The sequence below is a fragment of the Eleutherodactylus coqui genome, chromosome 6 (assembly GCF_035609145.1).
Source record: "Eleutherodactylus coqui strain aEleCoq1 chromosome 6, aEleCoq1.hap1, whole genome shotgun sequence".
Lineage (NCBI taxonomy): Eukaryota > Metazoa > Chordata > Amphibia > Anura > Eleutherodactylidae > Eleutherodactylus > Eleutherodactylus coqui.
Window position 1 is genome coordinate 69,695,552 of NC_089842.1, and position 26,729 is coordinate 69,722,280.

Below are 26,729 nucleotides of genomic sequence, written 5' to 3' on the forward strand. Positions count from 1 at the left end.
TGTTGTGGCTTAATAGTGGTACCTGGGAACTTGAGATGCAGCCCAACATGTAGCCCCTCGCCTGCCCTATCCGTTGCTGTGTCGTTCCCATCACTTTCTTGAATTGCCCAGATTTTCACAAATGAAAACCTTAGCGGAGCATAGGTCCCATACAAAAATGCTCGGGTCGCCCATTGACTTCAATGGGGTTCGTTACTCGAAACGAACCCTCGAGCATCGCGATAATTTCGTCCCGAGTAACGAGCACCCGAGCATTTTGGTGCTCGCTCATCTCTAGATTATACCTTACAGGAATGAAAGCCTTAAGTGCCCATTTACACAGGACGAATGTCGGACAAACGATGTCCGACATTCATCCCTGTGTGTCCTCGCCCCCATGCTCTTTACAAGTCACTGGTCAGACTATATATGGAATATTGTATACAGTTTTGGGCATCGGTACTCAAGAAGGACATATCAGAGCTTGAGCGGGTATAAAGGTAGGCAACTTAAGTAATAAATGGAATGGGCTTTCTACAATACCCAAAGAGGAATTATTTAATTTAGAAAAAAAACAAAAACGGAGGGGCGATCTAATAACTATGTATAAATATATCAGGGGCAAAATACAGAGATCTCTCCCATGATCTATTTATACCCAGGACTGTGACTGTAAGGCCGGCTGCACACTAACGGGTCGAATTCCAGCCCTGTGCCCAGCTGGTGTCCGGGTGTACCTGTCATTTTCTGTATTGCCGATAGTCCAGATGGCTTGCCATCGGACATGCACAGTAAAGATTTTTTTTCAATGTTTTTTCCCATGCCGTCGCTATGCAATGATGCGAATACCTGCAACCTACCTGCAATGTCAGTTTCAGATGGGCCACGGGTCAGACGGCTAACATTGACTTCAATGGAAGCTGTTTGTCTGGAAATCGTTCGAAAACAAAGCATGCTGAGATTCGTTTTTGCTGGGTGTAGGAAAAAGTGCTTTTACATAGCATGTAACAAGCTGTATTTGCCGCAGACCCGTGGTTGGGAAAGGGGAGTAACTTTTTACTTCTTTTTTTATTTCCTTCTCTGTCATGTCAGAAGATAAGCCCTGGCCAATGTGATACTGCTTAATGCTGTCAAAGAGGAGTTAACAACTTCCTATTGCTAATTAGTTGATTGGCTGGCTGGGGTATTGTGTATAATTCAGTGTTACTGGACTTGGCCTATACGTGGCGCTTTTCTCTGACCTTTACTCCATTTAGGTTCATTTCAGGTAAGCCCCAGGTTACTGTTGCAGGGTTGTCCTTGTCAGGTTGGGTGCTCCACTTGATAGGCAGGTTGGTCCATTTAACATCAATGACATGTCTGCTGCTTTCATGTCTTAGTCTTTGTGGTCTCTGATTCTTCCTGGTTGGACATGACATTATCTCATTTCAATACATTATTGTAGTGATTTTTGCAACTCTAATGACTCTTGTAGGTGTCCGCATGGTAAATTCACATAGCATCTACTTTGTGGTCTGTATGGTATAAAAAATAAAAGGAAGTGGACATTCAATGTGCTTGGCAGTTTCCATCAGATCCATAAATGTTAAATAGAGAGGCAGCATGTTTGTCCATTTTAACTCATTCACTCTGGTCATCCATTGAGAAAGAAATGGTAAACTTGGGATCCACTTCAAGTGATTCTGGGGATCCTGTAGGTGATAAACGTTCTTTGTGGAAAAGCTTCATTAAGTGTGTGCTATTCATATTACTAGTCTGTCATTTGCCCACGCTCTATGCAAAGCAAATGCTGGAACAACAGTGAATTTTGAATACACTATTGTAGTAAACTCTTGTTTAATAATTGTTTTTTATCTGATTACAGATCATTTCATAGAAACAAAGGGATTCGAACATGTTCGGTGTCTGAAACTAACTGAGATTAAGAATTTCCAGAATTATTTTCTGACTTTTCGTCCAGAACAGTCCAGTGGTACTTTCGAATCAGATAAGGATCCTGAAGGTAGACTTCAGCTGTCTCAAGCTTTTAGAGATGAGGGAGAATTATGAATTTGAAACATAGTATAAACCCAGGTCTAAGGGAGTACTATGACAATTATTGAGTGGTTTGTCTACAAACGTCATAGAATGGTCTCTGTTTCTCCACACTTCCCTAATTAAATGTGAAAACCAATTACTGATACTTAGACTAATCATTAACATTATAATACCAGAAGTAATTTAAATGAATTTCCATCTTTTGACATAATATAATTCAGAGGTTCAATCATTTTGTTCTGATTAATTTTCCTAAGTTTATAGCTACTAAAGCTTATTTTTTCCCCTTACACAGCTCCAATTCCTGTACATGGCCTGTAGTCATCACTAGGAGATGCATAGGAGCTGTGTTATTATTGCATATAAATGGGTTATCCGGCCAACAAAAAGTTTTAAAACTTGTCCACAAACATGGCGAAACGTAATAAGCCATGCTCACATCACTTGATCTCCTAGCATTCCGGCTCTGATGCTGCCTGCTTCCCTGCTGGTTTCCACTACCTGCTGTTGCAGTGATAACGTTCTGATATAGGGGCATGTTACCGCTGCAGCACGGGCTAGCTAATGTGAGCTGATGACTGGCTGCAGTGATGGCATCACCTTGGTGACATTATCGTTGCAGCAGGGAGTGAAATCCAGGTACCGTCAGAATGGGAGTGGCAAGGGATCAGGTGATAAAAGTAATTATATAATTTATGTGGATTTCCAGAACATTATTCTTCCTTCCCTTCTTATGTATATTCTTCAAAATGCCTCAGATAGCCAGCTCTTTTTCTTCCTGCTAAAGATTAATCTCCCATAGCCCCGTTCTGTCTCCCTGCTATGGGTTAATCTCCTATAGCCCTGCTCTGTCTCCCTGCTATGGGTTAATCTCCCATAGCCCTGCTCTGTCTCCCTGCTATGGGAGATTAACCCATAGCCTGCTCTGTCTATCCCGGCTATAGGGATCCCCGAGGCAAATTCCCATAGCATAAAGAGAGGCAGAGCTAGAGAGGGTGTGGAGCTACATGGTATTTAACAGGGATTCCCACAGCAAAAATAGATGGGTTGGTGCTAGGGGCAGATCCCTCTAGCCCTGCCCCCTCTGTCCACGCGGGAGTACATAATTCAGCTTTGTGGATGTAACTATGAAACAAATAAGAGTTTGAATAACTTTTATCTCCTTACTGCTGCAGCCCTTTTTCATTTTTGTTTTTTATCCCCACTTTCAAAATTGTCTAACTTTTATATTTCCTGTCAACATAGCCACAATGAGGTTTTTTTTTTTAAAGATTAATTGTATTTTTCAATCATACCATTTAATGTATTAGAAAGCTTTTAAAAAATTCTAATAGGGCAGAAATGAAAACGCAATTTCAACTTTTTTTTTCTGCGGGGAGTGATTTGTTTTTATGGTGCTGACATCTTAACTTTATTCTGTGGGTCAGTATGATAACAGTAATACCATATTCATATAGTGTAGTGTCTTTTAATTTGCATCACTCAAAAAGCTCAAATCTTTTTTTTTGGGGGGGGGGTGATGTTGGGTTTTGGGGTTTTTTGTGAGCTGTAGCTTCTATTAGTGCCTTTTTTGTTTTTGGATACATAAGATTTTTTTTTCACTTTTTATTTAATGTTTTCTTGGAGACAGGGATGACCAAAAGAGCATGATCCTGCCATTGCATTATTCATTTGCTGATAGTATTCAATACATCACATAAATAACACAAACAAATACTATATTTTAATAAATAAGACTTTTAAGGGTGCAGTGATACCTTTATTTTTAGTTTGGTTTTTTTGATGCAGTTAATGAGAGAGGGGGGGGGGGTTGTTTAAATTTTTATTGTACTTTTTTTTTGTAATAATTTAAAAAGAATAGTAATTTTCTTATTTTTTAGTCCTGCAATGGGACTTGAACTTGTGATCGTCCAATTTTTTGTACAATGTACTGCAGTTCTTCAGTACTGAATTAAATTGTACTTAGAATGGCAGTCTATTATTCCTTGAGCAGTGCTTACTGGGAAAAAATGCATGGCAGGCCTGGTAGCCTTCACTACAAACCACTCTGCCATGGCAACTGAAAAGCATCCTGCGATCTCATCCCAGCGGGGCCAATCAAGGAATGGAGGGAGCCTAGTCCCTCTGTTTAAATGCCACTATCAGCAATAACAACAGCATCTAAATGGTTGCATGGCTAAGAACTGAGTCATTTCTGATCCTGACCGTTGCAGCTAGATGTCAGCCATATTTTACAGTCACCCCATACAGATGGCAGAAGGTGGATGTCTGAAAGGGGCCATATTCATTCTGTGATACTGTACTGTTTATATATTTTTTAGATTTATATTTGTTGTTCCATGTTACAAAGACCTACGTATGGTTCCCAGAGTCACCTTACCTATTTTGTCATACATTACTCTCAGAGATTATGAAATCTTTGAACTTTTGCTTCACTGGCGTTTCGGCAAAGGGCAAATTTCCTATTAGTGAGTTGTATTTACTGCATATTAAACAACAAAGGCTGAAAAGTTATAGTATGTATCCTGAAAACATTGTAAAAAGAAGAAATGTATCTATTTCCAAAAATAGTAAATTTTCACAGATTTGCTCAGTCACTGTTTTTAGAGTAAATCATAAAACCATAGATTGGTTTAAAATGATGATCATCCATCTTTCTTTTGTAGTAAAAGGAGGAACATTATACCTGGACACTTACAAAGAGCTTCCTGGCCATACGGATGGATTACCAGTGGCCATCAGCTACAGAATAGGCAATAGAAATTACATTGTGTGTGTAGAAAATGATTTAGTTACTCTTAAGGTAAGATCCCAAATAACTACTATTATATTACTTAGGTCGCCTGCAGACGAGCGGGTCGGATCCGGCAGCGAGAATTCTCGCCGCGGGACCCGACCCGAGCGCCTGCAGAGACGAGCGCGTACTCACCCGCGCCCGGCGGCCCCGGCTCTTTCATGTGCGGGCAGCCGGCGCATGCGCAGACCGGAGCCGGCAGCCGGGTGAGTGACGTTTCTGTGCGAGGCTCTGCGAGCCCCGCACAAAAATAAGTCGTGCCGCGGTTTGTTTGCTGCGTGAGATTTTGCGCGGCCAAACCGCGGCCATCTGCATAGGAGTGCGTATTGTAATGCACTCCTATGCAGGCTTTCAGTGGCGGAAATCCCGCCGCGGGATTTCCGCCCGTGTGCAGGCGGCCATACAGCTGTTGTTCCTGGACATATCTGTTCTTGTATTCCTCATGAAATAACAATTTTGGAGAACCTTTTCTTAGGGCTATATTTTATTCTTTTCCTTCATTATTACACATGGAAATGTATGTATAAATTGACAACTAGCTGTTACCATTACCCTTGTCATTATGGTGTCTCCCAACCCACTAACACTGTCAGCATTGATAGATATACCATGGGACCAAGTTGTATTCGCTGAGTTACAACTTCTTTCCTAATCATATGATTGGTAATAAGTATCTGACCGGTGGGGATGAGACCAAATGTTGGGATCTCACCAATCATAAGAACAAAGATACTTAATTATGCTTAGTGGTCCCATAAGCTGCCACTCCATTCAAATCAGGACACAGAACCCCTTGTTTACATGATCACTGGGATTCCCAATGGTGAGACTGCTAATGATTACACACTTATCAGTGGGGATACTCCTTTGACCTTCAGACAATCAATTTATTAAAGGGGTATTCCTAGCAATATAAGTTACTGATTGGTGGCGATCAACATGAGTTCCAAGGGTAAGGACACTAATTCCAGGATACAGTTGGGTCTTGGAGCAGTGAAACACTGCATGCAATTAACTGCACACAGTTTCTGTCACCCGGTTGCTGAGGTTACGATGCATTTTTTAAGTGCCTTTATAGACCACATTGTTAATACTGGTGTCATGAATAAAACTCAACAGAATTTATAAAGACAAAGAGAAACTTGCTGTAAAATGCTTAATCTTCAGCAAACAAAATCAATACTTTAGCCGAGCTCTCATCTGTGCTTCAAGTGAAATTCACCATAGCAAACCATGAAAAATGGACTAGCTGCTGCTTGTGGCCGCTTCACAACTGCATACTTTACCATATTTCTTTCATTTCTGAGAATAAAGAGGCTGTGGCACATTTTGCATGATATCATCATTTTTATATTCCTAAAATTAATAACACACAGTACATTTATTTGCAGAAACCGCAATACTCCTTTAACCTAGAGAAGTTTGGAACAGAAGATCTCAATAAATGATTTTCTTTTTGACAATTTAACTATTAATGATGACTATTGAAATTCCGTTAACAGGAAGGTGAATTGCCGAACATTCCATCAGTCAGCAGTGAATTTATCTTCTACAAAAGCGAATATGGTGGTGAAGACAAAAGTAAAGACACAACTTTTGAGTCATCAGTGAAGAGAGGATTTTTCCTTGCATGCAGTGAGGATGGACGAAATCTGATTCTAGAGCCACCTACTAAACTTGAAGCTTTTAAACTAGAAATACATTTTGGAGGTAAAATTGTACTTTGTATATAGCTGGTAACAATATGGTGTGAATAACTCCTCAGCACATCACGATTTTATTTATGTGAATCTCTTGTTTAGAAATGATGAAACATCACTTTTCCAAATAATACTTAAAGGCGTAAGTCTGGTGAACAAAATTGAATCAAATCTTCTCAGTGCTGTGTAAAAACATACAAAAAAAAAATCATACCTCACCCGTTGCCCCGTAGCTTCTGTTCAGATATTGCTGGATTGCTTCTGCACTCTTCTTCCAGCTCCAGTGATGACTCTTCCAAATAACACTTAACTGAGAATTTTAGATTATTTTTGTTATCTTCGTATGGCATGCAGTGGTGCGGAAAGTTGTCACTTTTAAATTTTAACTTTTGTGGACTTAAGTAATATTTGAGGTAGGAAGTGCCATAGACTGATATGAAATTTCAACTTAAAATACATTTTTTGGGCCTCGGTCAGACGAGTGGTTTTTTTTGTGCGCATCTAAGTGCGCACAAAAAAAAACAAAAACGCGTCTGTTGGAATCATTTGTTCCCTAGGATGTGTTCACATGTCCATTTCTTCAGGCACAAAATACTCGTACCTGCAAAAGATAGGACATGTGTGCGCTGGTAAGGTCTGTGCTGTGCATAACATCATGTGATGTTACAGAACTGTCACAGTGTTCAGTGCTGAGGGAACTGCAGCGGGGACGAAAGAATTCCCTGCCACAGCTGTGGCAAAAAATCGTGATAGCTTACTACAGAAGCGTTCACATGGACGATTGTTAGACGCGCTAAATTAACGCATCCAACAAAGATAGGACATGCTTGGCTACAATGCCCACATCGCAGGTCCATGCTGCACGATGTGCAGGAGTTTCTATAGATTCCTATGGGAGCAGAAATCTATGCAAACTCCTGGCCAGGTAATAGATTCTTCGCTGCTTACAGCAGGGCATTTAAAAGGTGCTGCCCAGAAGCACATTTTAAATGTCCTGCTGTAAACTCCTGCTAGTCCCCACAGGGATGAGGGGACTATGCGAGGGTTCCCTTAATCCTTCGGGGTCTAACAGGAATTTACAACCTGGGCAGCACCTTTTAAATGCCCTGCTGTAAGTAGCGGGTATTTGTCCTCCCCCCCCGCTGGGTGATTCACCAGCAGCAGGGACACTAGGGGACTCCCTCCACCTCACTCCCTATAGCAAGGAGAGAGTGGGGACGGGGTTACAGGGCTTTTCCCGAGAGCATGAGCGGAGGGGGCAAGGCTAGACGGATCTGCCCCTAGCACCGCCCCATCTTCTTTTGCTATGGGAATCCCTGTGATATACCATGTAGCTCCACACCTTCTCTAGCCCCACCTCTTTCTATGCTATGGGGATATGCCCTGGGGGTTCACATAGTAGGGATAGACAGAGCGAGCTATAGGTTAATCCCCCATAGCAGGGAGACAGAGCAGGGCCATGGGAGATTAACCCATAGTAGAAAGACAGAGCGGGGCCTATAGGGTTACAGGGCTTACCCAGAGAGCAAGGGTGGAGGGGTGTTGCTAGAGGGATCTATCCTCTAACTCCGCTCCTCTAGCCCCATCCCCCTATCTTTGCTATGAGGATCTCTGTAGAAGCCCTATTACTCCGCCCCTCTCTCTAGCCCTAGCCACTCTCTGCGCTATGGGGATATTCCTTAGGGAATCCCCAGAGAGAGAGGGAGAGAGAGACAGTTGTGCTATGGGTGGTTTCCAGATAGCAGGGAGAGACAAATCAGGGCTATGGGTTAATCCTCTATAGACACTCTCTGCCTGCTATGGGGAAGTCCCAGAGCCCTGCAGGCCTTCCTCTCTCTCTCCTCCAGTGAGAAGCTGCCCATTCACCCGATCTTTTAGCACTGATGGCAGCGAGATTTTCTAGCTGCTATCAGCGTTAAAATAACACTCATCTAAACGAGGCCTAAAAACGAGGGGGAAAAATTGAAAATTAAAAATCTGTGGTCCTCAAAGCATTAAGGCAATGCAAATGAGGACAGTCTTTAGAAGAATCCAAGTTATCTAAAAATATTTTTCCAAACTCTTATTTTTTTTTCTAGTAACTTTTTCTGATGACTTGGCTGACAAGAATCAAACAGTAAATGAAAACGTCCCATATCATATCCGGAATTCCCATGATGATTTCCTCATTGTCCAACCAGAAGAGTGTGTTGCCACTTTTGATCCAAATGGAGTTGAAAAAGGTATGCCTGGGTTCTCTGTTGGTTTGAAAAGTGATTTGATTGGGAAAACTTGGAATCATTTAATAGATTCAGAACTTTCCAAAAAACACATTTATTGGGCTGACACCAAATGTTAAAACATCCCAATAAAAATCTCTGGATGTTTGATCGCTTATACAATATACTGCAATACTTCAGCATTGTTATATATGGCATTGCTGCAGGTATCCTATTAGGATGGGCCACATGCTATAGCAACTGAACGGCACCTTGTGATCTTAACTCTGGGTGGTTGTTCAGGACCCACAAACTCCATCAGGGCATTTAAATGGTTAAAAGCCATGATCAGCCGGCACCCATCCAGTATGTATCAGGATTGGCTCCCCATAAGCCTCTAAGCTAGAGGGCATATATGTTTATGTATTTTGTTTAAGCCCTAGAAAACCCTTTTAAATATGAATAAAGTATTCACTAAACTCCTCCCCAAACCCACTCCAGTGGTGGCAACAGGCAGCCTAATTATATCATTTAGAGGAGTTGTGTCTGGTTACTGAACAACTTTTCAATTAGGACCCCTATATAAAAATAATAAATAGAACTGTACTTATGCCTACACAGCCGCCAGAATGCATCGCTGCGGTCCCAGTGTTTGTTGTGACATATGATGTCACAAGAAATCAGGTGACCACTGCAGCCAAAGAGAAGCTGCAGCATCATATTTTTGAAGTTGTGACATCATGACACTCAAGATGTAAGCGAAGTGAGACTGCAGCCTCTTATTGGGTGCAGTGGTCACCTGATTTCCTGGGACATCATATATCATAACAATCACTGGGACCGCACTGCTGAATCCCAGTGGATGCTGAGGGGTAAGTATAGCTCTGTTTATTATTTTCATACATGGGCTCCTATTGTTAGCCACAATGGAGGATTGCTACTTCCCTGAAGTGATTCGAGGAATTTTTGACATAAAGAAAAAAAATAAAAATAAATAATAAATAAAAAAAACCGGGGAAATTGCAGGTTGGCGGGTACGATATTTGGCCGCGTTTCACAGCCCAATATCACACTCTCCCATGTGAAATTAGCCTCAAGTGGGACCAAGATCTTGAAAATGTTGAGAAATAACATGGCCTCTTTCTATTTTGTAGACTGTTTTCGATTCTCTGTAGGTTTAAGTTAAAAAGTAGAGACTCATTTTCATTGTCTAATAAGAACATTTTTGAAATATTTTTATAGGGGAACAAGCGACCTTTTATATGAACATATATAGAGAACTCGCTACTAATGATGGACTACCAGTGATATTCAGCTGCAAAGTAGACAATAAGAATTACCTCCTGTGTGTACAAAATAATTCTGTTATTATTAAGGTAAGATGCAAGCCTATATAATACCTGACTGCTTTGGCCCAGTATGGTAGGGTCTACTGTAATATGTATATCAGGCACAATTCTAATACGTGGGTAGAAGTGTGTAACTATAACATTCTGACATAGGTTTATAACTGCTAATTTTCACAAAACTACTCCAGAAAAACCATTGCAGCAAAGCCACCATAAAACCATAAGGGTACATCCATGTAGGATTTATTTCCTGCTGTAGAATTCTCGCCACGGGTATATATATATAGAGAGAGATATGAATAGGGCGCAATCTGCAGAATAGTAAATCCACTATGCTGGGGAGAGAAAAAAACTGCAACAAATGAAGTGTCTGTCACGATGTACATACTAGTAGACACTTACTCAAAGAAGATGAATATAGGAATTAGATGTGCATGGTTAGAGGAAGAAGAAAACAAACACAAACCAAATATATCCTGTTATAGTTCACATTCCTCAAATACCTTCAAATGAAGCAATTGAGGGACAGCATTTCATTCAAGCCATCAGGGGCCACATAATTCAACCTATAACTCCAAGTTGCTTCTCTGCATAGTTTTTTTATTAATATCCTCTATGCTCTCATTAAAACATATAAACTCGACTACCTGGAAATGTAGCTGTGCAAGATCATTATTATGGCATTGTCGCATATGAACAGAATCATAGAATGGTAGCATCAGAAGGGACCTCCAGGGTCATCGGGTCCAACCCCCTGCTCAGTGCAGGATTCACTAAATCATCCCAGACAGCTATTTGTCCAGCCTTTGTTAGAACACTTCCATTGAAGGAGAACTCACCACCTCCGGTGGTAACCTGTTCCACTCATTGATCACCCTGTCAGAAAGTTTTTTCTCATATCTAATTTGTGTCTCCTTCCTTTCAGTTTTATCCCATTGCTTCTAGTCTTTCCTTGTGCAAATGAGAATAAGATTGATCCCTCTGCACTGTAGCAACTCTTCAAATATTTGTAGACAGCTATTAAGTCTCCTCCCAGCCTTCTTTTTTGCAAGCTAAACATTCCCAGATCTTTTAACCGTTCCCCATAGGACATGATTTGCAGACCGCTCACCATCTTGGTAACTCTTCTCTGAACTTGTTCCAGTTTGTCTATGTCTTTTTTAAAGTGGGGTGTCTTTAAAATTTGGCCTCCTCAATATCATGCTTAACCAATTCACCTTTTTCATCTTGTAAGCATTCAATAGCATCTTTGACTTATCTTTTGCTTTTGACATACGCCCGCGATCCTTTTTTATCGCTTTTGGCCTCTGTTGCAAGCCTCAATTCATTATTAGCTTTAGCTTTTCTGACACTTGCCCTACAGTTTCCACAGACCGCGTTATATTCTTGTTTAGATTTTCCCCCTCTTTCCATTTGATAAACATGTTTTTCTTCATTTTTAATATGTATGCAAGTTCTGTGTTCATCTTTCCTGGTTTCTTTAAATGCTTACCATCTTCTTTTTTTAGGAATTGTTAACGATTGTGCTTTGAGAATCTCATTTCGCAATATTTCCCAACTTTCGTGGACATTTCTGTCCTTAAGAACATCCAGCCATTGGATTCTTCCTACTCTCTTTCTGAGTCCATTGAAATCTGCCTGTCTGAAATCCAAACTTGAGGTCTGAGTTTTCTCAGGTATTCCTGCCCTTTTTATCCAAAATTCAAGGATCGCATGATCACTGCCTCCTAGGGTCCCAGCCACCCTTATTTCTTCAACCATTCCCTCCCTGTTGGTAAGAATTAGGTCCAAGATAGCAGATCCACTTGTTTTCTCTTTGACCTTCTGGAAGATAAAGTTGTCAGCCAGAGCGGATAAGAATTTGTTGGATCCATCACTTTTACCCGAGAGAGATTCCCAACAATTGTCTGGATACTTCAAATCTCCCGTAATCACTATGTGATGTTTTTGGAGGGGTTGGCCAACTGATGTAAAAAGAGTTCATCTATATCTTCTTCTTGCCTACAGCAGTGTCCTTTCTGTTGTTTTCTCCTTGTATTCTTACGCAAACAGCTTATGGTGTTTCTTCATTACGTTTGATGTTCCCCACATGTGCCAATATTCGTTGCCTTCCCAACATAGTCCATAGGGCAAGAACATCTACTAGATAAGCGATATTTGCAGTTTTAGTTTAAATTCTCTATTTCTATATTCCTTGCCCATTGACGCTCTTGTGAATGATTGTCTTTATTTTATGTACTTGTTTTAGCAATCTCAGGTACTGGCACTGCAGGACGCCTGTATCTGGCATCCTGTTGCCATGGCAACCCGTCAGGCTTCCCGCGATTACATTGCAAGAGTCCGATGATGTCACAGAGGTAGCGCCCTATCTTTGTGCGCCGCAATCTACATAGATCATTACCAGAAGGGGTCCCTGTTGCGATGCATCCCCGCTGTTGCAGCGGGAGGCCAGCTATCGGTGACAGCCAGCTCTAGCTGCCAGATAGTGCAAGATCTCTTCTGATCTCGCGCTATCCTCCAGGGCGTAAGTGTATGTCCTGTTGCATTAAGTACCTTTTAGTTAGTAATGTTCCAAAATGCAGAATCTATTGGGCCCAAGTATCATAGGTGGCTGTTAGGGATATTTTTTCGCCAGCAGTTTCTTGTACACAGGTATCAATCGAACCTCTCTTTTTTTTGCCAAAAGCAAACGTGAAGGTTCAGTCAATCGTGTCCTGAGGATAGTTACATTGCACTAACTTTCTCTCTAGGTCTCTAGACTCTGATAGATAATTTATCTCATCAAAACCGTTCCTCCTCATGCAGAGTTACTGCCCTTTTGGGACACCCCTCTTCAGAGCCAAAGGATGATGGCTATTCCAGGACAAAAGTCCATTAATAGGCTGTGGGTTTACGAAAAATGTAGATGATAGATAATTGTCCTCATTTTTTCTATGGTAAGGTCCAGAAAGGAAATAGAGGATTTTTGTATCTTAGAAGTAGTCTCCAAACCAAGATCATTGATATTGAGAAGCTCCACAAATTGATTGAATTATGCAATGGAGTCAGTCCATAAAATCAATACATCATCAATGTACCTAAGCCACAAACGAATCTGAGATTTCTAACAATGGAGGGCATCTTAGAAGACAATTTTCTCCTCCCACCAGCACATGTACAAGTTAGCTTATATTGGGACACAAGGGCTCCCCATCGCTGCACCCCTAAGCTAGTGGTAGAAGTATCCTTCAAAGAGAAATAAATTGTGCATTAGAACAAACTCCAATAGGTCTATAACAAATTGATTATGTCCACCAAATTGTACATTCTTTTGTCCGATATGATGACCAACTGCTCTCAGGCCAGCTTCCTGGGGGATTGAGCTATATAATGCCTCAATATCGAGATTTGCCAGCTTAATGCCACTATCAACTGTTATCCCCTCCAGGTTTCTTAGAACATCCATGAGTCCCTTGTATACGATGAAAAAGGGCCTTTACAAATGCACGTAAAATATGGTCAATATATGCTAGCATTTAGACTCAAATTAGCACCTGAACAATTGACCCCCTTCAAGGGTGTCAATCCTTTGTGGACTTTTAGTATACTGTAAAATGTGGATGTTTGAGGGTGGACTGGTGTCATGAATAGGGATTCACTCTGACTAACAAAGCCTCCCTCTCTGCCTTGCTCGAAAATGTGGTGTAGTGGGGCCTTGTGCGGCGCAGAGTGTTAAGGCTGCAAAATGCAGTCCTAAGCACTCATTCACGACCTGAAGGTTGCAGGTTGAATCCCCATCGACCATCAGGTAGCTGGCTAAAGGTTGACTCAGGCTTCCATCCTTCTGCGGTTGGTAAAATGAGTACCCAGCATGCTGGGGGGTAATAAACAAATTACCTGAAAGCGCTGTGAAATAAGTTGGCACTATACAAATAACAAGTCCCTTCCTCCAAGTTTTTTAGTGTCGAAACAAATGAATCAGTGGGATCGCTGTTCTAGATTCTATAAGTATTAGAATCATTAATCCCTTAGTGACCAGCTAATTGCCCTTTTTTGTCCTGGCCTACTGGGCTTAATTCCCAGAGGACGTAAAAACATGCCTCCTCTGGGAATAACAGCCCTGCAGGCTCAGGACGAGACAGCTCCACGCTGCCGGTTACCGGAGGTAGCCGACAGCATGGAGTTGTCATCCCGGGCCGCGGACACCGGCAATCACGTTAAAGTTAATGAAAAGTTTTAAAATGTTGATTTCAGCTCCCCTTACGGATAGTATGAGTAACAGGGAGCTCTCACCGAGAGCCGCTGTATGCAGCTCCCGGTCACATGATCGCTGCCACGGTATGCGTTTCTAAGTCACGTGATCGCCGTTATCCAATGGATAACGACGATCACGTAAAAGTAAACAAAAGCTTAATTTTCACCTCCAGTCAGGGATCCGATCCGTGAGGGGAGGTGAAATTACTTAACCAAGCCCACCGGCGATGTCTCCCTTATGAGATCGATATCAGTGGACCTTCCCCTGTTTTGTCGCATGCGCCCGTCGCCAAAATGGCGGACGCAAGCGCAGAAGCTGGGGAGGGCTAGAGGAAATTTAAAATCTCCTTGCTCTTGGCTACTAAAGGTAGCCAAGAGCTCGGAGATGTCACAGGGGGCTGCGGTGAGCGGTCTTCGGTCCCGTGATTGCCACTATCCAATGGATAATGGCGATCACGTAAAAGTTAAAAGACAGTTAAAGTTTGACGCTCTGTTTAGTTTGGGCCCCGTTGTGCATCCAGACAGAAGATTAGGGCCACAATGCATATATATCTGAACACGGGACAAATGGGGGTATATATTTTGGGGTAAAAGTCTTTATTCCTATGTATGCTGTACAAAAAAAATATTTTTAAAATGACATAATTGCCAAAAAAACAAAAATCGTAATTTTTTCCTCCTGTTTTGCTTTGATTCCTTTAAAGAACGGTGGGGTCAAAATACACAGTACACCCCTAGATGAATGCGATAAGGGGTATAGTTTTTTAAATGGGGTTATTTGTGAGTGTTCTCTATTGTTTTGGCCGCTTAAGGGGTCTACAAGTGGGCAATGGGGCTTAAATCACCCTCAAGTAAAATGTCTGTTCTGAAAACCACCCGCTGCTCCTTTTGGTTAGGGCCCCATTGTGCATACGGACAGTAGATTAGGGCCACAATGGGTATGTTTCTGAGCATGGGAAAAACAGGGGTATCCAAAGTGTTCCTCAATGATAATTGATAATTAATGTTAAATTTGTACGGCTCCTAAATGGTTAAAAAAAACAAAAAAAACGTTTTTCCAATGTGCGTCCAGAGTAAAGTAAACAGATGGAAATATATATCTTATCAAATATTCTATGTTATGTTTGCACATATTTGAGATATTGCAGTTGGAAATGTGAAAAAAATGATTTTTTCAAAATGTTCCCAATTTTGGCGCTTTTAATAAATATACACAAATTCTATTGGCCTATTTTTTCCGCCTAAATGAAGTGCAACATGTGGCAAAAAAACAATGTCAGAATCACTTGGCTATGCAAAACCTTTACGGTGTTTTTCCATGTAAAAGTGACACGTGAGATTTCCAAAATTTGGCCTGGTCATTAAGGCGCAAACAGGCTTGGTCACTAAGGGGTTAAGGAAGCACTTACACTTATCAACATATGTTACTCAGTTCAAAACAATGCTATTAATACCCTTATAAGAGGGTTTTTTAAATCAATTCCTGGTCGTCCTCAAAAGTTTACAATGACAAAAGCTCAGAGGATGTGAGATTACAAGACCTCTGATATCGTTCAGGCATTTTTTTTTTGTCCAATAAGACAATTTTTTCAAATATTTTGGTAAAAGCGTATTGGCTAGGAGGGAGGCCTTAAAGGAGATGTCTCGAGGAAGCAGTTAATTTTTTTTTTTGCCCAGTCCCCCCCATTAAACATACATTACTAATTACCCCTGTAAATGACATTTCTAGCTGGTTCGTACTTACCGTTCCAGCGTTTCAGCAACTTATAAAAGTTTCCTCAAGATGGCCGCCGGCTCTTTCCCCGTCGCTCGCTGTAGCCCGACGTGCGCGCTCCCGAGACGCCGCCAGCTGTGTCTCCATGGCAACCGGACGCCCCGCAGCCCCCGACCAGACGCCCCGCAGCCGCCGACCAGACGCCCCGCAGCCGCCGACCAGACGCCCACCGCCAGGCAGCAGGTAACCGGCGCTAGCCCCCGGCTCCCCAGCGCTAGACCCTCAGCCCAGGTGAAGGCCCGGAGCCCAGCGCTAGGTTCCGGAGCCCAGCGCTAGTTCCCCCGGCCTAGCGGCAGCCCCCCCCGGCCTAGCGACAGCCCCCCCATCGCAGCGGCAGCCCCCCCCGGCCTAGCGACAGCCCCCCCATCGCAGCGGCAGCCCCCCCTGGCCTAGCGACAGCCCCCCCCGGCCTAGCGACAGCCCCCCCCGGCCTAGCGACAGCCCCCCCATCGCAGCGGCAGCCCCCCCCGGCCTAGCGACAGCCCCCCCATCGCAGCGGCAGCCCCCCCGGCCTAGCGACAGCCCCCCCATCGCAGCGACAGCCCCCCCGGCCTAGCGCTAGTTCCCCCATCACAGCGGCAGCCCCCCCCATCGCAGCGACAGCCCCCTCGGCCTAGCGCTAGTTCCCCCATCACAGCGGCAGCCCCCCCCGGCGCAGCGACAGCCCCCCCGGCGCAGCGGCAGCCCCCCCCCGACCCATCACTTACCTGGGAGGCTTCTCGGGGCTTCTCCGCTGGGCAGCTCCAGTTTCTGCACCTTCCTCTAACAGAGGAAGGTACAGAATGGCCGCTCCAGCGCGCTCCCGAGCAGTGACAGCTCGTCTGCGCATGCGCAGAAGAGCTGTAGCGGGGAGCACACTGAAGCGGCTCGTGCTGAATGGAGAAGACCGGACTGCGCAAGCGCGTCTAAAAAAGCAAGCTGCCGGCGAATTTAGACGGAACCATGGAGACGAGGACGCTAGCAACGGAGCAGGTAAGTGGAATAACTTCTGTATGGCTCATATTTAATGCACAATGTACATTTCAAAGTGCATTAATATGGCCATACGGAAGTGTATAACCCCCCTTGGTTTCGCGAGACCACCCCTTTAATGCTTTTAAAGGAGATGTCTCGAGGAAGCAGTGAGTTTTTTTTTTGCCCAGTCCCCCTTATTCAGCATACAAAACTAAGCACCCGTTTAAATGACTTTTAAAGCCGGTTTCTACTCACTGTTCCAGCGTTTCAGCAACTTTTAAAAACTTTTCCAAAGATGGCCGCCGGTTCTTCTCCCAAAGTGTACAGCCCTTGCTTCAGCCCGACGTGCGCGCTCCCGAGACGCCAGTCACGTGATTCTGTTGATGACGTCATCTCTGGAGGCGGGGAATTCAAATGCTTGTAATCTCCATGGCAACCGGACGCCCCGCAGCCGCCGACCAGACGCCCCGCAGCCGCCGACCAGTCACCCACCGCCAGGCAGCAGGTAACCGGCGCTAGCCCCCGGCTCCCCAGCGCTAGACCCTCAGCCCAGGTGAAGGCCCCGGAGCCCAGCGCTAGGTTCCGGAGCCCAGCGCTAGGTTCCGGAGCCCAGGTGAAGGCCCCGGAGCCCAGCGCTGGGCTCCGGGGCCTTCACCTGTCAGTGAACATCACCCCCGACCCATCACTTACCCCCCTGACCCAGCGCTAGTTCCCCCGGCCTAGCGACACCCCCCCCCCCGGCCTAGCGACAGCCCCCCCATCGCAGCGACAGCCCCCCATCGCAGCGACAGCCCCCCCGGCCTAGCGACAGCCCCCCCATCGTAGCGACAGCCCCCCCCCCGGCACAGCGACGACAGCCCCCCCGGCCCATCACTTACCAGGACAGCTGGATGGCAGGACAGCTGAGCGGCTCTGCACCTTCCTCTAACAGAGGATGGTGCAGAATGGCCGCTCCAGCGCGCTCCCGAGCAGTGACAGCTCATCTGCGCATGCGCAGAAGAGCTGTAGCGGGGAGCACACTGAAGCGGCTCGTGCCGAAAGGAGAAGACCGGACTGCGCAAGCGCGTCTAAAAAAGCAAGCTGCCAGCGAATTTAGACGGAACCATGGAGACGAGGACGCTAGCAACGGAGCAGGTAAGTGAATAACTTCTGTATGGCTCATATTTAATGCACGATGTATATTACAAAGTGCATTAATATGGCCATACGGAAGTGTATAACCCCACTTGGTTTCGCGAGACCACCCCTTTAAGTTTAAGGTCCATAAAAGGACCTTCTCCGACTGGCCTCTGTCCATCCCTAAAACAGACATTCCAATAGCCGTAGATCAGGTATCTCACATGCTTGAAAAAGACTGATTGTATCAGTCGAAACGTTGCAGGATTTGTAGTGGCTCTGTCATTTACAATAAAGAGTCTTCATATAAGGAAGCAGATGTGAGTATTGTGTCAAGGATTATCTGCACCTTAAAGTTGCTGCTTTAGTCTTTACATTTTGTGTCCATAAAAGGACCTTCTCCAACTGACCTCTTTCCATCCTAAAACAGACGTTCCAAAAGTCATAGATCAGGTATCTCACTCATATCCAAGCCCAAACCGCCGGCTCTTTTTCTAGCACAGCGAGTAAAATATATTTTCCATGTTAGTTTGCATGTGAAGAGAGAAATATCTTTAAGCCAAGAAAATTTATTTATCCGAGTAATAAGTACAAAAGATAAGCCCTTCTTCAAAGACTTATGTCACTAGCAGTGAGGGTATTATTGGAAAGATTAATAATCTCCTCCCCCAAACATGAGTCATTTTCTGAGGCAGATACAGAATCGTAGCTATCCCCTTCTAGTCCAGGCCTAATATTCAATTTATTTTCTTCACTTATTCCCTGTGATCCCGCAGCAGGTAATTGGAGATTGGTTGTCCTAAAAAACCTCCATTGGACTCACTGGGTCTCCCTCTACCACGACTGTGAGCAATGGATCTACCATGATTCCTACGAGACACAGAGTTACCTCTAACTCTCCTGGGAAGTTCAGGATCAGATTGTTTTTCTAAGGACTGTTTCAGACAGCCATATGCGCAACTACACTCGCTGCCATGGAGCATAGTTGTACCTGAACGAGGAAAAATTTCTTCCCCTTTGCCGGCCGTTCGAACACTGCACCATGGTGCAGGAGTTTGAAAAAACAATGCAGGAAGATAGGTCCTGCCCTATATCATTCACCGTGTGGAAAAGATAGGGCATATCCTATCTTTTCTCAGCTATAGTATTAACAGACGAGAGAAGAGCTAGTGAAATTTGAAACCACTGAAACCCATTGGGGCCGTGATTATCACCGCCGCATAAGTGGAGAAAAACACGTTTGTCTAAATAAGCCATAAGATTATGATTTAAATAGCAATTATAACTATATATGTTTGAAAAAGATCACTACTTCAATGTTGTATCAGTATAGGCAGATTTATAAGGACAGAGGTATATGCAACATCCATGATTTTTTTTACACTCCCATAGACTTTCATTTGCTATTTTGGTCTGTGTAAAATACGCACATCTGAATACACCATTGTAATTCAATGGATCCGCATTCATTCAGTAAAAATTATGGACTTAATAGTATGGACAGAAAATTCGCCCATGTGAGTGGGCATATCTTGGCATAGAGGATGGATCTATGAGACTCAACTGATCTAGCCAGAGTAGGTTTATAAACATTGTAGCATAGGAGTGTAGGAGTTCTATACACAAAATAGGATATTTTAAGCAAAATGCATGCAAAAGTTTTTACTAACTTAAGTTAATAGATCCACACATCTTAAAGAGATTCTCGTGCCATCTTTTTGCAGCCTTCACTAAGAGCAGCATAAAGTAGTGCCTGTCACTTATGATTACAGTGATATGTCTCTGTAGATCTGTGCAGTAGTTTTGGAGAAACCTGCATGCCTTTAAGGGCTCTCTCGTACCACACACACGGGTTTTGCGTGCGTAACGCTAGTTATAGTAGTTCTGCGTTTTCATGAGCTGCAGGCTTATCACACCCACCCCACACTCCGGCCAATGATTGGCAGCTCCCTCTCTGCACAGCAATAAGCAGACAGCAAGCAATCAGTGGCTGAAGGGTAGGGTGAGTGTAGCTACCCTGCAGTTCATGAATATCCAGGACTTACCTAACTAATCATCTGTATTTGCTGCTGCTGATAAAATGCAAGTTTCTTAAAAACTACTGCCCAGATCCACAAAGCAGACATCACTGCAATCAGTGTGACAAGCACTACATCATGCTGCCCTCAGACAAGAGTGCAAAAAGAGGATTACAGAATCTTGTTAAGTAGCATTTGTGAACACAGACTGCAACTTTGTTTAACTAATGAACTTTTTTCGTGAACAGGAGAGTGAATTGCCAGAAGAAATACCAACCGAGACCAGTGAATTAATCTTCTATGTCAAAGAATTCTCTAATGGACACAGTGCTTTCCGTTTTGAATCATCACTGAAGTTTGAGCCGCCCACGGAGCAGAGATTTTGCCTTGCATGGAACAAGGATGACCCTGTAAAAAAGTTAATACTAAAGCCGTATTATGAAGGTCGTATTAATGAATCCATCAACTTTTTCATAGAAGCAGAATAATGAGGGTGCATTCACCTGGGTGAGAAGCTCAGTCTGATATCACACTCCTGAGGGCGCAGTCTATCACACTCCTGAGGGCCTCTACCCACTAGCGTTTTTTTAATGCTGCGATATCGCTGCATTTTTTAATGCGAATGTCAATGGAACTTTCTAATGTTAAAATCGCATCACACAAAAAACCCCCCACTAAAGCACTTTTCGTGTGATGTGATTTTAACATTAGAAAGTCCCATTGACATTCGCATTAAAAAATGCAGCGATATCGCAGTGTTAAGAAAAAAAAACACTAGTGGGTAGAAGCCTTAAGGGCTTATTCAGAGAGGCGTATATCGGCTGCGTTTTCATGCCTGGCCGATATACGCTGTCCCTTTCTGCAAGGGGAGGAGGCGGGCCTGGCCGGGAGCTAGCGCACTGAGCTCCCACGCCCCCTCTGCACTCTCCCCGCCCCTTGCCACTGCTTGCAATGGGACAAGCGGAACTTGGCTCCACCTCCGGTCCTCCCATTGCAATCAGTGGCGGAGAGGGGGTGGGAGCTCAGTGCACTAGCTCCCAGACAGGCCCACCTCCTCCCCTTGTAGAAACGCACAGGGTATATCGGTTGGGCGTGAAAACCTGGCCGATATATGCCTGTCTGAATAAGTCCTAAACCTGTAATTTCTGCTGCGACTGTAATGTGCTTTGCGATAAAAATGCATCGCACCTCTGCAGCATGCAATTTTCATGCAAGTTTTGCACGTGCATGAAAATCGCAAGTTATTTCAAAAGAAAAAAAGAAAAATCGCATTGAAATTGCATGTAGGCTGAAAAATTTACCCGCGCAATACTTAAAAAATAAAACTCATTGATGTCAATCGGTTCAATTCGGTTGCACAAATAAATATGCAGCATGTTCTATTCCTGCACATTTGTGCAGGGAAAGAGAAAATTTTGAACTCTTTAACCCCTTAAGGACATGGCCTATTTTGGCATTGAGGACCAAACGATTTTTGGTATTTTTCCATCTCCATTTTTCAAAAGCCATAACTTTTTTATTTTTCCGTCGACGCGGCCATATAAGGGCTTGTTTTTTCCGTGGTGAACTGTAGCTTTTATTGGTACCATTTTTGGGTAAATTGACTACATTGTAAGACTTTTATTATTTTTTTTTATGAAAATAAAAAATAAATGGGTGAGCTGTACACTTTACTAAATCCAATCGTTGAAACAATAAATTTGTTCCTTTTTGTTGTCATGTTGACATGTCTAATAAATGTTCGTATGTGTTCATTTTTATTTTTGTGTTTCATTTACATTTTTTTTTCTGAACACTTTCACATGTTAGGCTACGTTCATACTGAGGATTCTGTATGATTTGTGCATAGATTTCGCTTGCAATGCACGTGAATGAAATATTTTATGCTACATCCACTGGCTTTAGAGATGAGCGAGTATACTCGCTGAGGCTAACTACTCGAGCAAGTAGTGCCTTAGCCAAGTGTCCTCCCGCTTGTCTCTAAAGATTCGGGGGCCGGCGGCGGGCGGGGAGTTGTGTGGGAGAGCAGGAAGGAACGGAGGGGAGATCTCTCTCTCCCCCCCCCCCCCGCACTCCCCTGCTCACCGCCGCAACTCAACTGTCACCCGCGCCGGCAGCCGAATCTTTACAGACGAGCGGGAGGATACTCGGCTAAGGCACTATTCACTCGAGTAGTTAGCCTTAGCGAGTATACTCGCTCATCTCTAACTGGCTTCCTAAAAAGTTTTGTGAAATAATTCACAAAAGCCGCAGACTAGCTCCATTGAATTACAAATGAGCTCATTCACATAGCAAACAATTGCAGAAATGTCAGATTTTCAGTTACAAGTTATTATGAAAATCCATGGCAGAATTGCCTTGGGCAGATTGGTATAGTGAGGACATACCTCATTATCTGAGACACCTACCATATCACACCATACAAATGAAAGCCATGTGTAATCAGGGAAAACTATAAGGCCTCCTTTACACAAGAGTAAGTATAATCACGCTCGCCAGAGGAGAACATTACTGCGCTCGGAATAGAGCCTGATCCCGTCCTCTGGTGAGCGGATCCTCGTTCCTTACTGATCTTTGCCCCGCTGCCGGCCCTATTCACATCTGCACGGAAGACAGTTAGGCCATGTTTCAACAGGCAGAGCACTTGAAGGAGTAGGCAGGCCACCCTAATTATTCACCGGCATTATCGAATAACACCGCAAAATTGTACTGTGAATAGCGCAATTTCGTTTGGGACAAGGGCACATTTGAGCACACCATAGAGCCTCAGGTGCGCAAATACAGGCCAAAATAGAGCATCTAGCGTATTTTCCCCGGCAAAATTGTGCCAGAAAATCAGCCAATGTCAGTGGGTTTTAATGGTTGTGATTCCCGCAGCGGATTTTCTGCATGCATAAATGTGCGCAATAGCGTTTGTTTAAAGAAGGCCTAAGTAAAGGTAATATGCTCACTGCTGTGGAGAGTATTAGCACATGAACCAGTGTTTTGCGTTTTTTTCTGACTATTTAAACTGCGTGAGTTTGAATAATAATTAAAAATGCTTTATTTACTCATTATTCCTTTTTATATCTCTATAGGGGACTTACATTATGTATATTGTAATACCATAGTGTTGCATTGCACTGTATTAGGAAAGGCATTCTATTAAGATGTGCCACAGTCGTCCAACTGCCATGACACCTTGATGGCACTCCACGATCTTATCGCAAGGGGGGCCATTAGGTACATCTTAATCCCAGTCCGGACATTTAAATGTCACTATATGAATTGACAGTGGCATTTAAAGGGTTAACAGCCGTGATTGTGGGTGAGTGTAAACCATCAAAGACAGACATCCACCATGTATGCAGAGTGCTCTACTCCCCAGCCCACTCCATACATGTCAGAAAGGGTTTTTCCGAATTATAAATTTTTATGTATGCTGGTCATGCAGAAAAATAATGAAAGAGCCTATACTCACCTGTCCTGGCTTCCCACAGCTTCAGTGCTGCCTCTATGTTCTCCACATCAGCTTCACCTGCTAAGAGTGCCTACCTACTAGCGATATTTTTTTCTTGCGATGCGAGAGCGAGTGCCTCAAAGTACAGAAAAAACTCTGTGATATCGCTAATTCTTCTCAATAGGGCTGGCGGCAGCAGCGCCAGCCCCTTTGAAAACATAGGGAGTACATTGCTGTGGCAGAAGTCTGTGATGCTATCCCATTGCTTTCAATGGGGTCAGCACTGCTGCGGACCCATTGAAAACAGTGGGTTACAGGCAACCCCCACAGCGATGACTTTCGGGGAAGGGCTTGAAATATAAGCCCTTCCCTGAAAATCAGCCATAGCTGTAAAAAAAAAAAATTATACTTACCTAGAAGAGCCATCCAGCTCTTCTCTCTGGCCCCGGCAGTTGTATTCTGGAGGCCGAGGATTGAACTGAATTAAATGAATAGCTGAGCGCTGCCTGTGATTGGCTGAGTGCTGGGACCAATCACAGGCAGCACTCAGCTGTCATTCAATAACTGAACGCTGCCTGTGATTGACTGAGCGCTCAGCCAATGAGCCTAGCGCTTTCTGGGGCCGAGGATTTTTCAATCCCGGGCCTCCAGAAGGCAGATGACAACTGCCGGGGCTGGATAGAAGGGTTGGACAGCTCTTCTAGGTGAGTATAATTTTTTTTATTTTTTCACTTTATTTTTTACAGCTTGGGCTGATTTTCAGGGAAGGGCTTATATTTCAAGCCCTACCCCAAAATCATCACTGCGGGGGTTGCCTGCAACCTACTGCTTTGAATGGGGCCGCAGCAGTGCCAACCCCATTGAAAGCAATGATATCGCATCACGAACTTCTGTGACAGCTGTAGCAGAGAATCCATAGATTCCCACAGGGATGAAGGAATTCCCTGCCATAGCTGTCACAGCTGTGGCAGAAGTCCGCAATGCACTCCCTATATTTTCAATGGGGCTGGCGCTGCTGCCACCCGCCCCATTGAAAACACTGAGCGATATTGCAGATGTTTTCTTAGCGCTGCTAGGCTTGAGAGTAAAGAAATCGCAAATGAGTATGAAAACATTGAAAATCGTTGGTTTCATAATCATGTGTTTTCACATGATTCAAATATCGCTAGTGGGTAGGCACCCTAACGGGGTTAATGAATTGGTGCAAACATAGGATTTTAATAGTGAGTCATAACCAACCACACAGTTACTTGCACAAGTGTTATAATCCATACTATTGCACATGACTCCCAACGTTCCTGTGACATTTGAGTAAAGGGTATAATAATGCTAAAGATAGAAAAAATACTTTAAAAAAATATATCTTTACATAGGGAAATCAAAAAGTGCTATATATATTTATAAAAAACACCATTAGCTGAGATACTGTAAAAATAATAGGGAGTTATAACATATGTTCTAACAGCAGCCAGTGTGATTAGACAGTTTTTTGATGCTTGCTACAACCCAAATCTGCCTGATCATGGAGGAGACCTTAGTTGATGACATCAGCTAGGCTTCTTTTGTGAACTAAAGAGATTTACTTTCATGTATATAGATGTCTCGTTACTTTCCTTTCGTCTTGGCTGGATATGGTCATATATGTGTGTCACAAGATAGCCTAAAATAACATAATTTTGCAGTAGTCTGTCACAAGATCCTAACCTATATGTGACTATTTTAGTCACCTAAAGGGTTGCGCTGTGCATTGCAAATTTTCAAGGAACTTGCAAGTGTGGTGCCCAGAAATAGGTATTTGCTACCTAAAAATCATATAGCCCTGATATGTGAAACGTGATATGTTATAATTTTCTAATATTGTTTTACAAGATCAGCTTTGGCAGCCATAACTTATTACTATGGTCTAGAGAAGTCTTCATGCCCCAGCGGCTGCATCTGCTGGGCACACCTTGCCCTAAGCATGGACGCAAGGAGGTAGCTCGTCCAAGCAGGACGTGCTGATGCAGGTTGGAGACTTAAGATACTACACTAATGAACACCAAAGGGAAGAACTGCGTACTGGACTCACGGGCATACATAGCATAAAGACTAGAGATGAGCGAACGTACTCATTTAGGGCGATTTCGCAATCGAGCACCGCTTTTTTCGAGTAACTGACTACTTGGGCAAAAAGATTCGGGGGGGGGGGAGGGGGGTGGGCGACGGCGTGGTGGAGTGGGGGGTAGCAGTGGGGAACGGGGGGAGCTCTCTCTCCCCCCCCCACTCACCTCTGCAACCCCCCGCTCACCCCCGGCGCCCCCCGAATCTTTTCGCCCGAGTAGTCAGTTACTCGAAAAAAGCGGTGCTCGATTGTGAAAATCGCCCTAAACGAGTGCGTTCGCTCATCTCTAATAAAGACTGAATTGACAACCAAAACATGCATCATCCATACCTGCACATGTAACCAGATGGAATAGCTATAAAAGTGCGAGGTATTGGTTCATATTTTGGACAAGACACTTAGCCCCATGAGCCCTCTTCCAAGGTTCTCATTGTCTGGTGGGTCCCTACTCTAACGAGACAACTAGCACGTGAAACTTGCCTGCATGCGGGGTTATCGCCCAGACAGGGATGGCCCTATGCTGGAACCTAGGGACCTACCTCGCCCTAGATGACAAATTATCCACAGCAGTACAGTACGTAGCTCACATCACCATGCCAGGAATTTGCATGCAAGACAGAACAGGACTATTCATACACCTAGTCTGGTCACTTGCACAAACCTAATGAACATATCACTGTTCACACAGAACATAGAACAAACATGCAAGCAAGCAAAACCCTAGGGTGAAGGGAAACCCACTCATAACTCTCATGCAGACAGATATAAAACCAAAGCTAGCGCAAGTGTCCTCACACCAAGGGGAAAGAGTCAGACACCGAACTGACATAAAGGGAACAGTGTCAGGATCACCCACCTGACAACACACAAGACATCAGATGGCTGGAGGCCACACAACCTGATAGTACCTCCCCTTTAAAAAAGGGGCCTCTGGACCCTTAGGGCATAAAAACAAAAAACAATTAGCCCCTCCTCCAACAGACAAATGTCACAGGACTTATCCTACGGGCCTGATACAGACGTGTCAGGTAAGAGGG

The 26,729-nt window shown here is 43.9% G+C and overlaps 1 protein-coding gene across 1 annotated transcript in view; it reads left to right on the plus strand.

Annotated features, from left to right (window-relative positions):
- Positions 1-21,912, plus strand: part of LOC136632218 (uncharacterized) — a 33,822-nt gene extending 11,910 nt beyond the window's left edge. Inside the window, exons 3-8 of the mRNA XM_066606951.1 lie at positions 1,844-1,981; positions 4,683-4,819; positions 6,313-6,520; positions 8,589-8,732; positions 9,951-10,084; positions 20,401-21,912. Of these exons, the coding sequence (XP_066463048.1) occupies positions 1,844-1,981; positions 4,683-4,819; positions 6,313-6,520; positions 8,589-8,732; positions 9,951-10,084; positions 20,401-20,640 (1,001 nt within the window). The 3' untranslated portion in view covers positions 20,641-21,912. The remainder of the gene's footprint in view (positions 1-1,843; positions 1,982-4,682; positions 4,820-6,312; positions 6,521-8,588; positions 8,733-9,950; positions 10,085-20,400) is intronic.
- Positions 21,913-26,729: the final 4,817 nt, after the last annotated feature.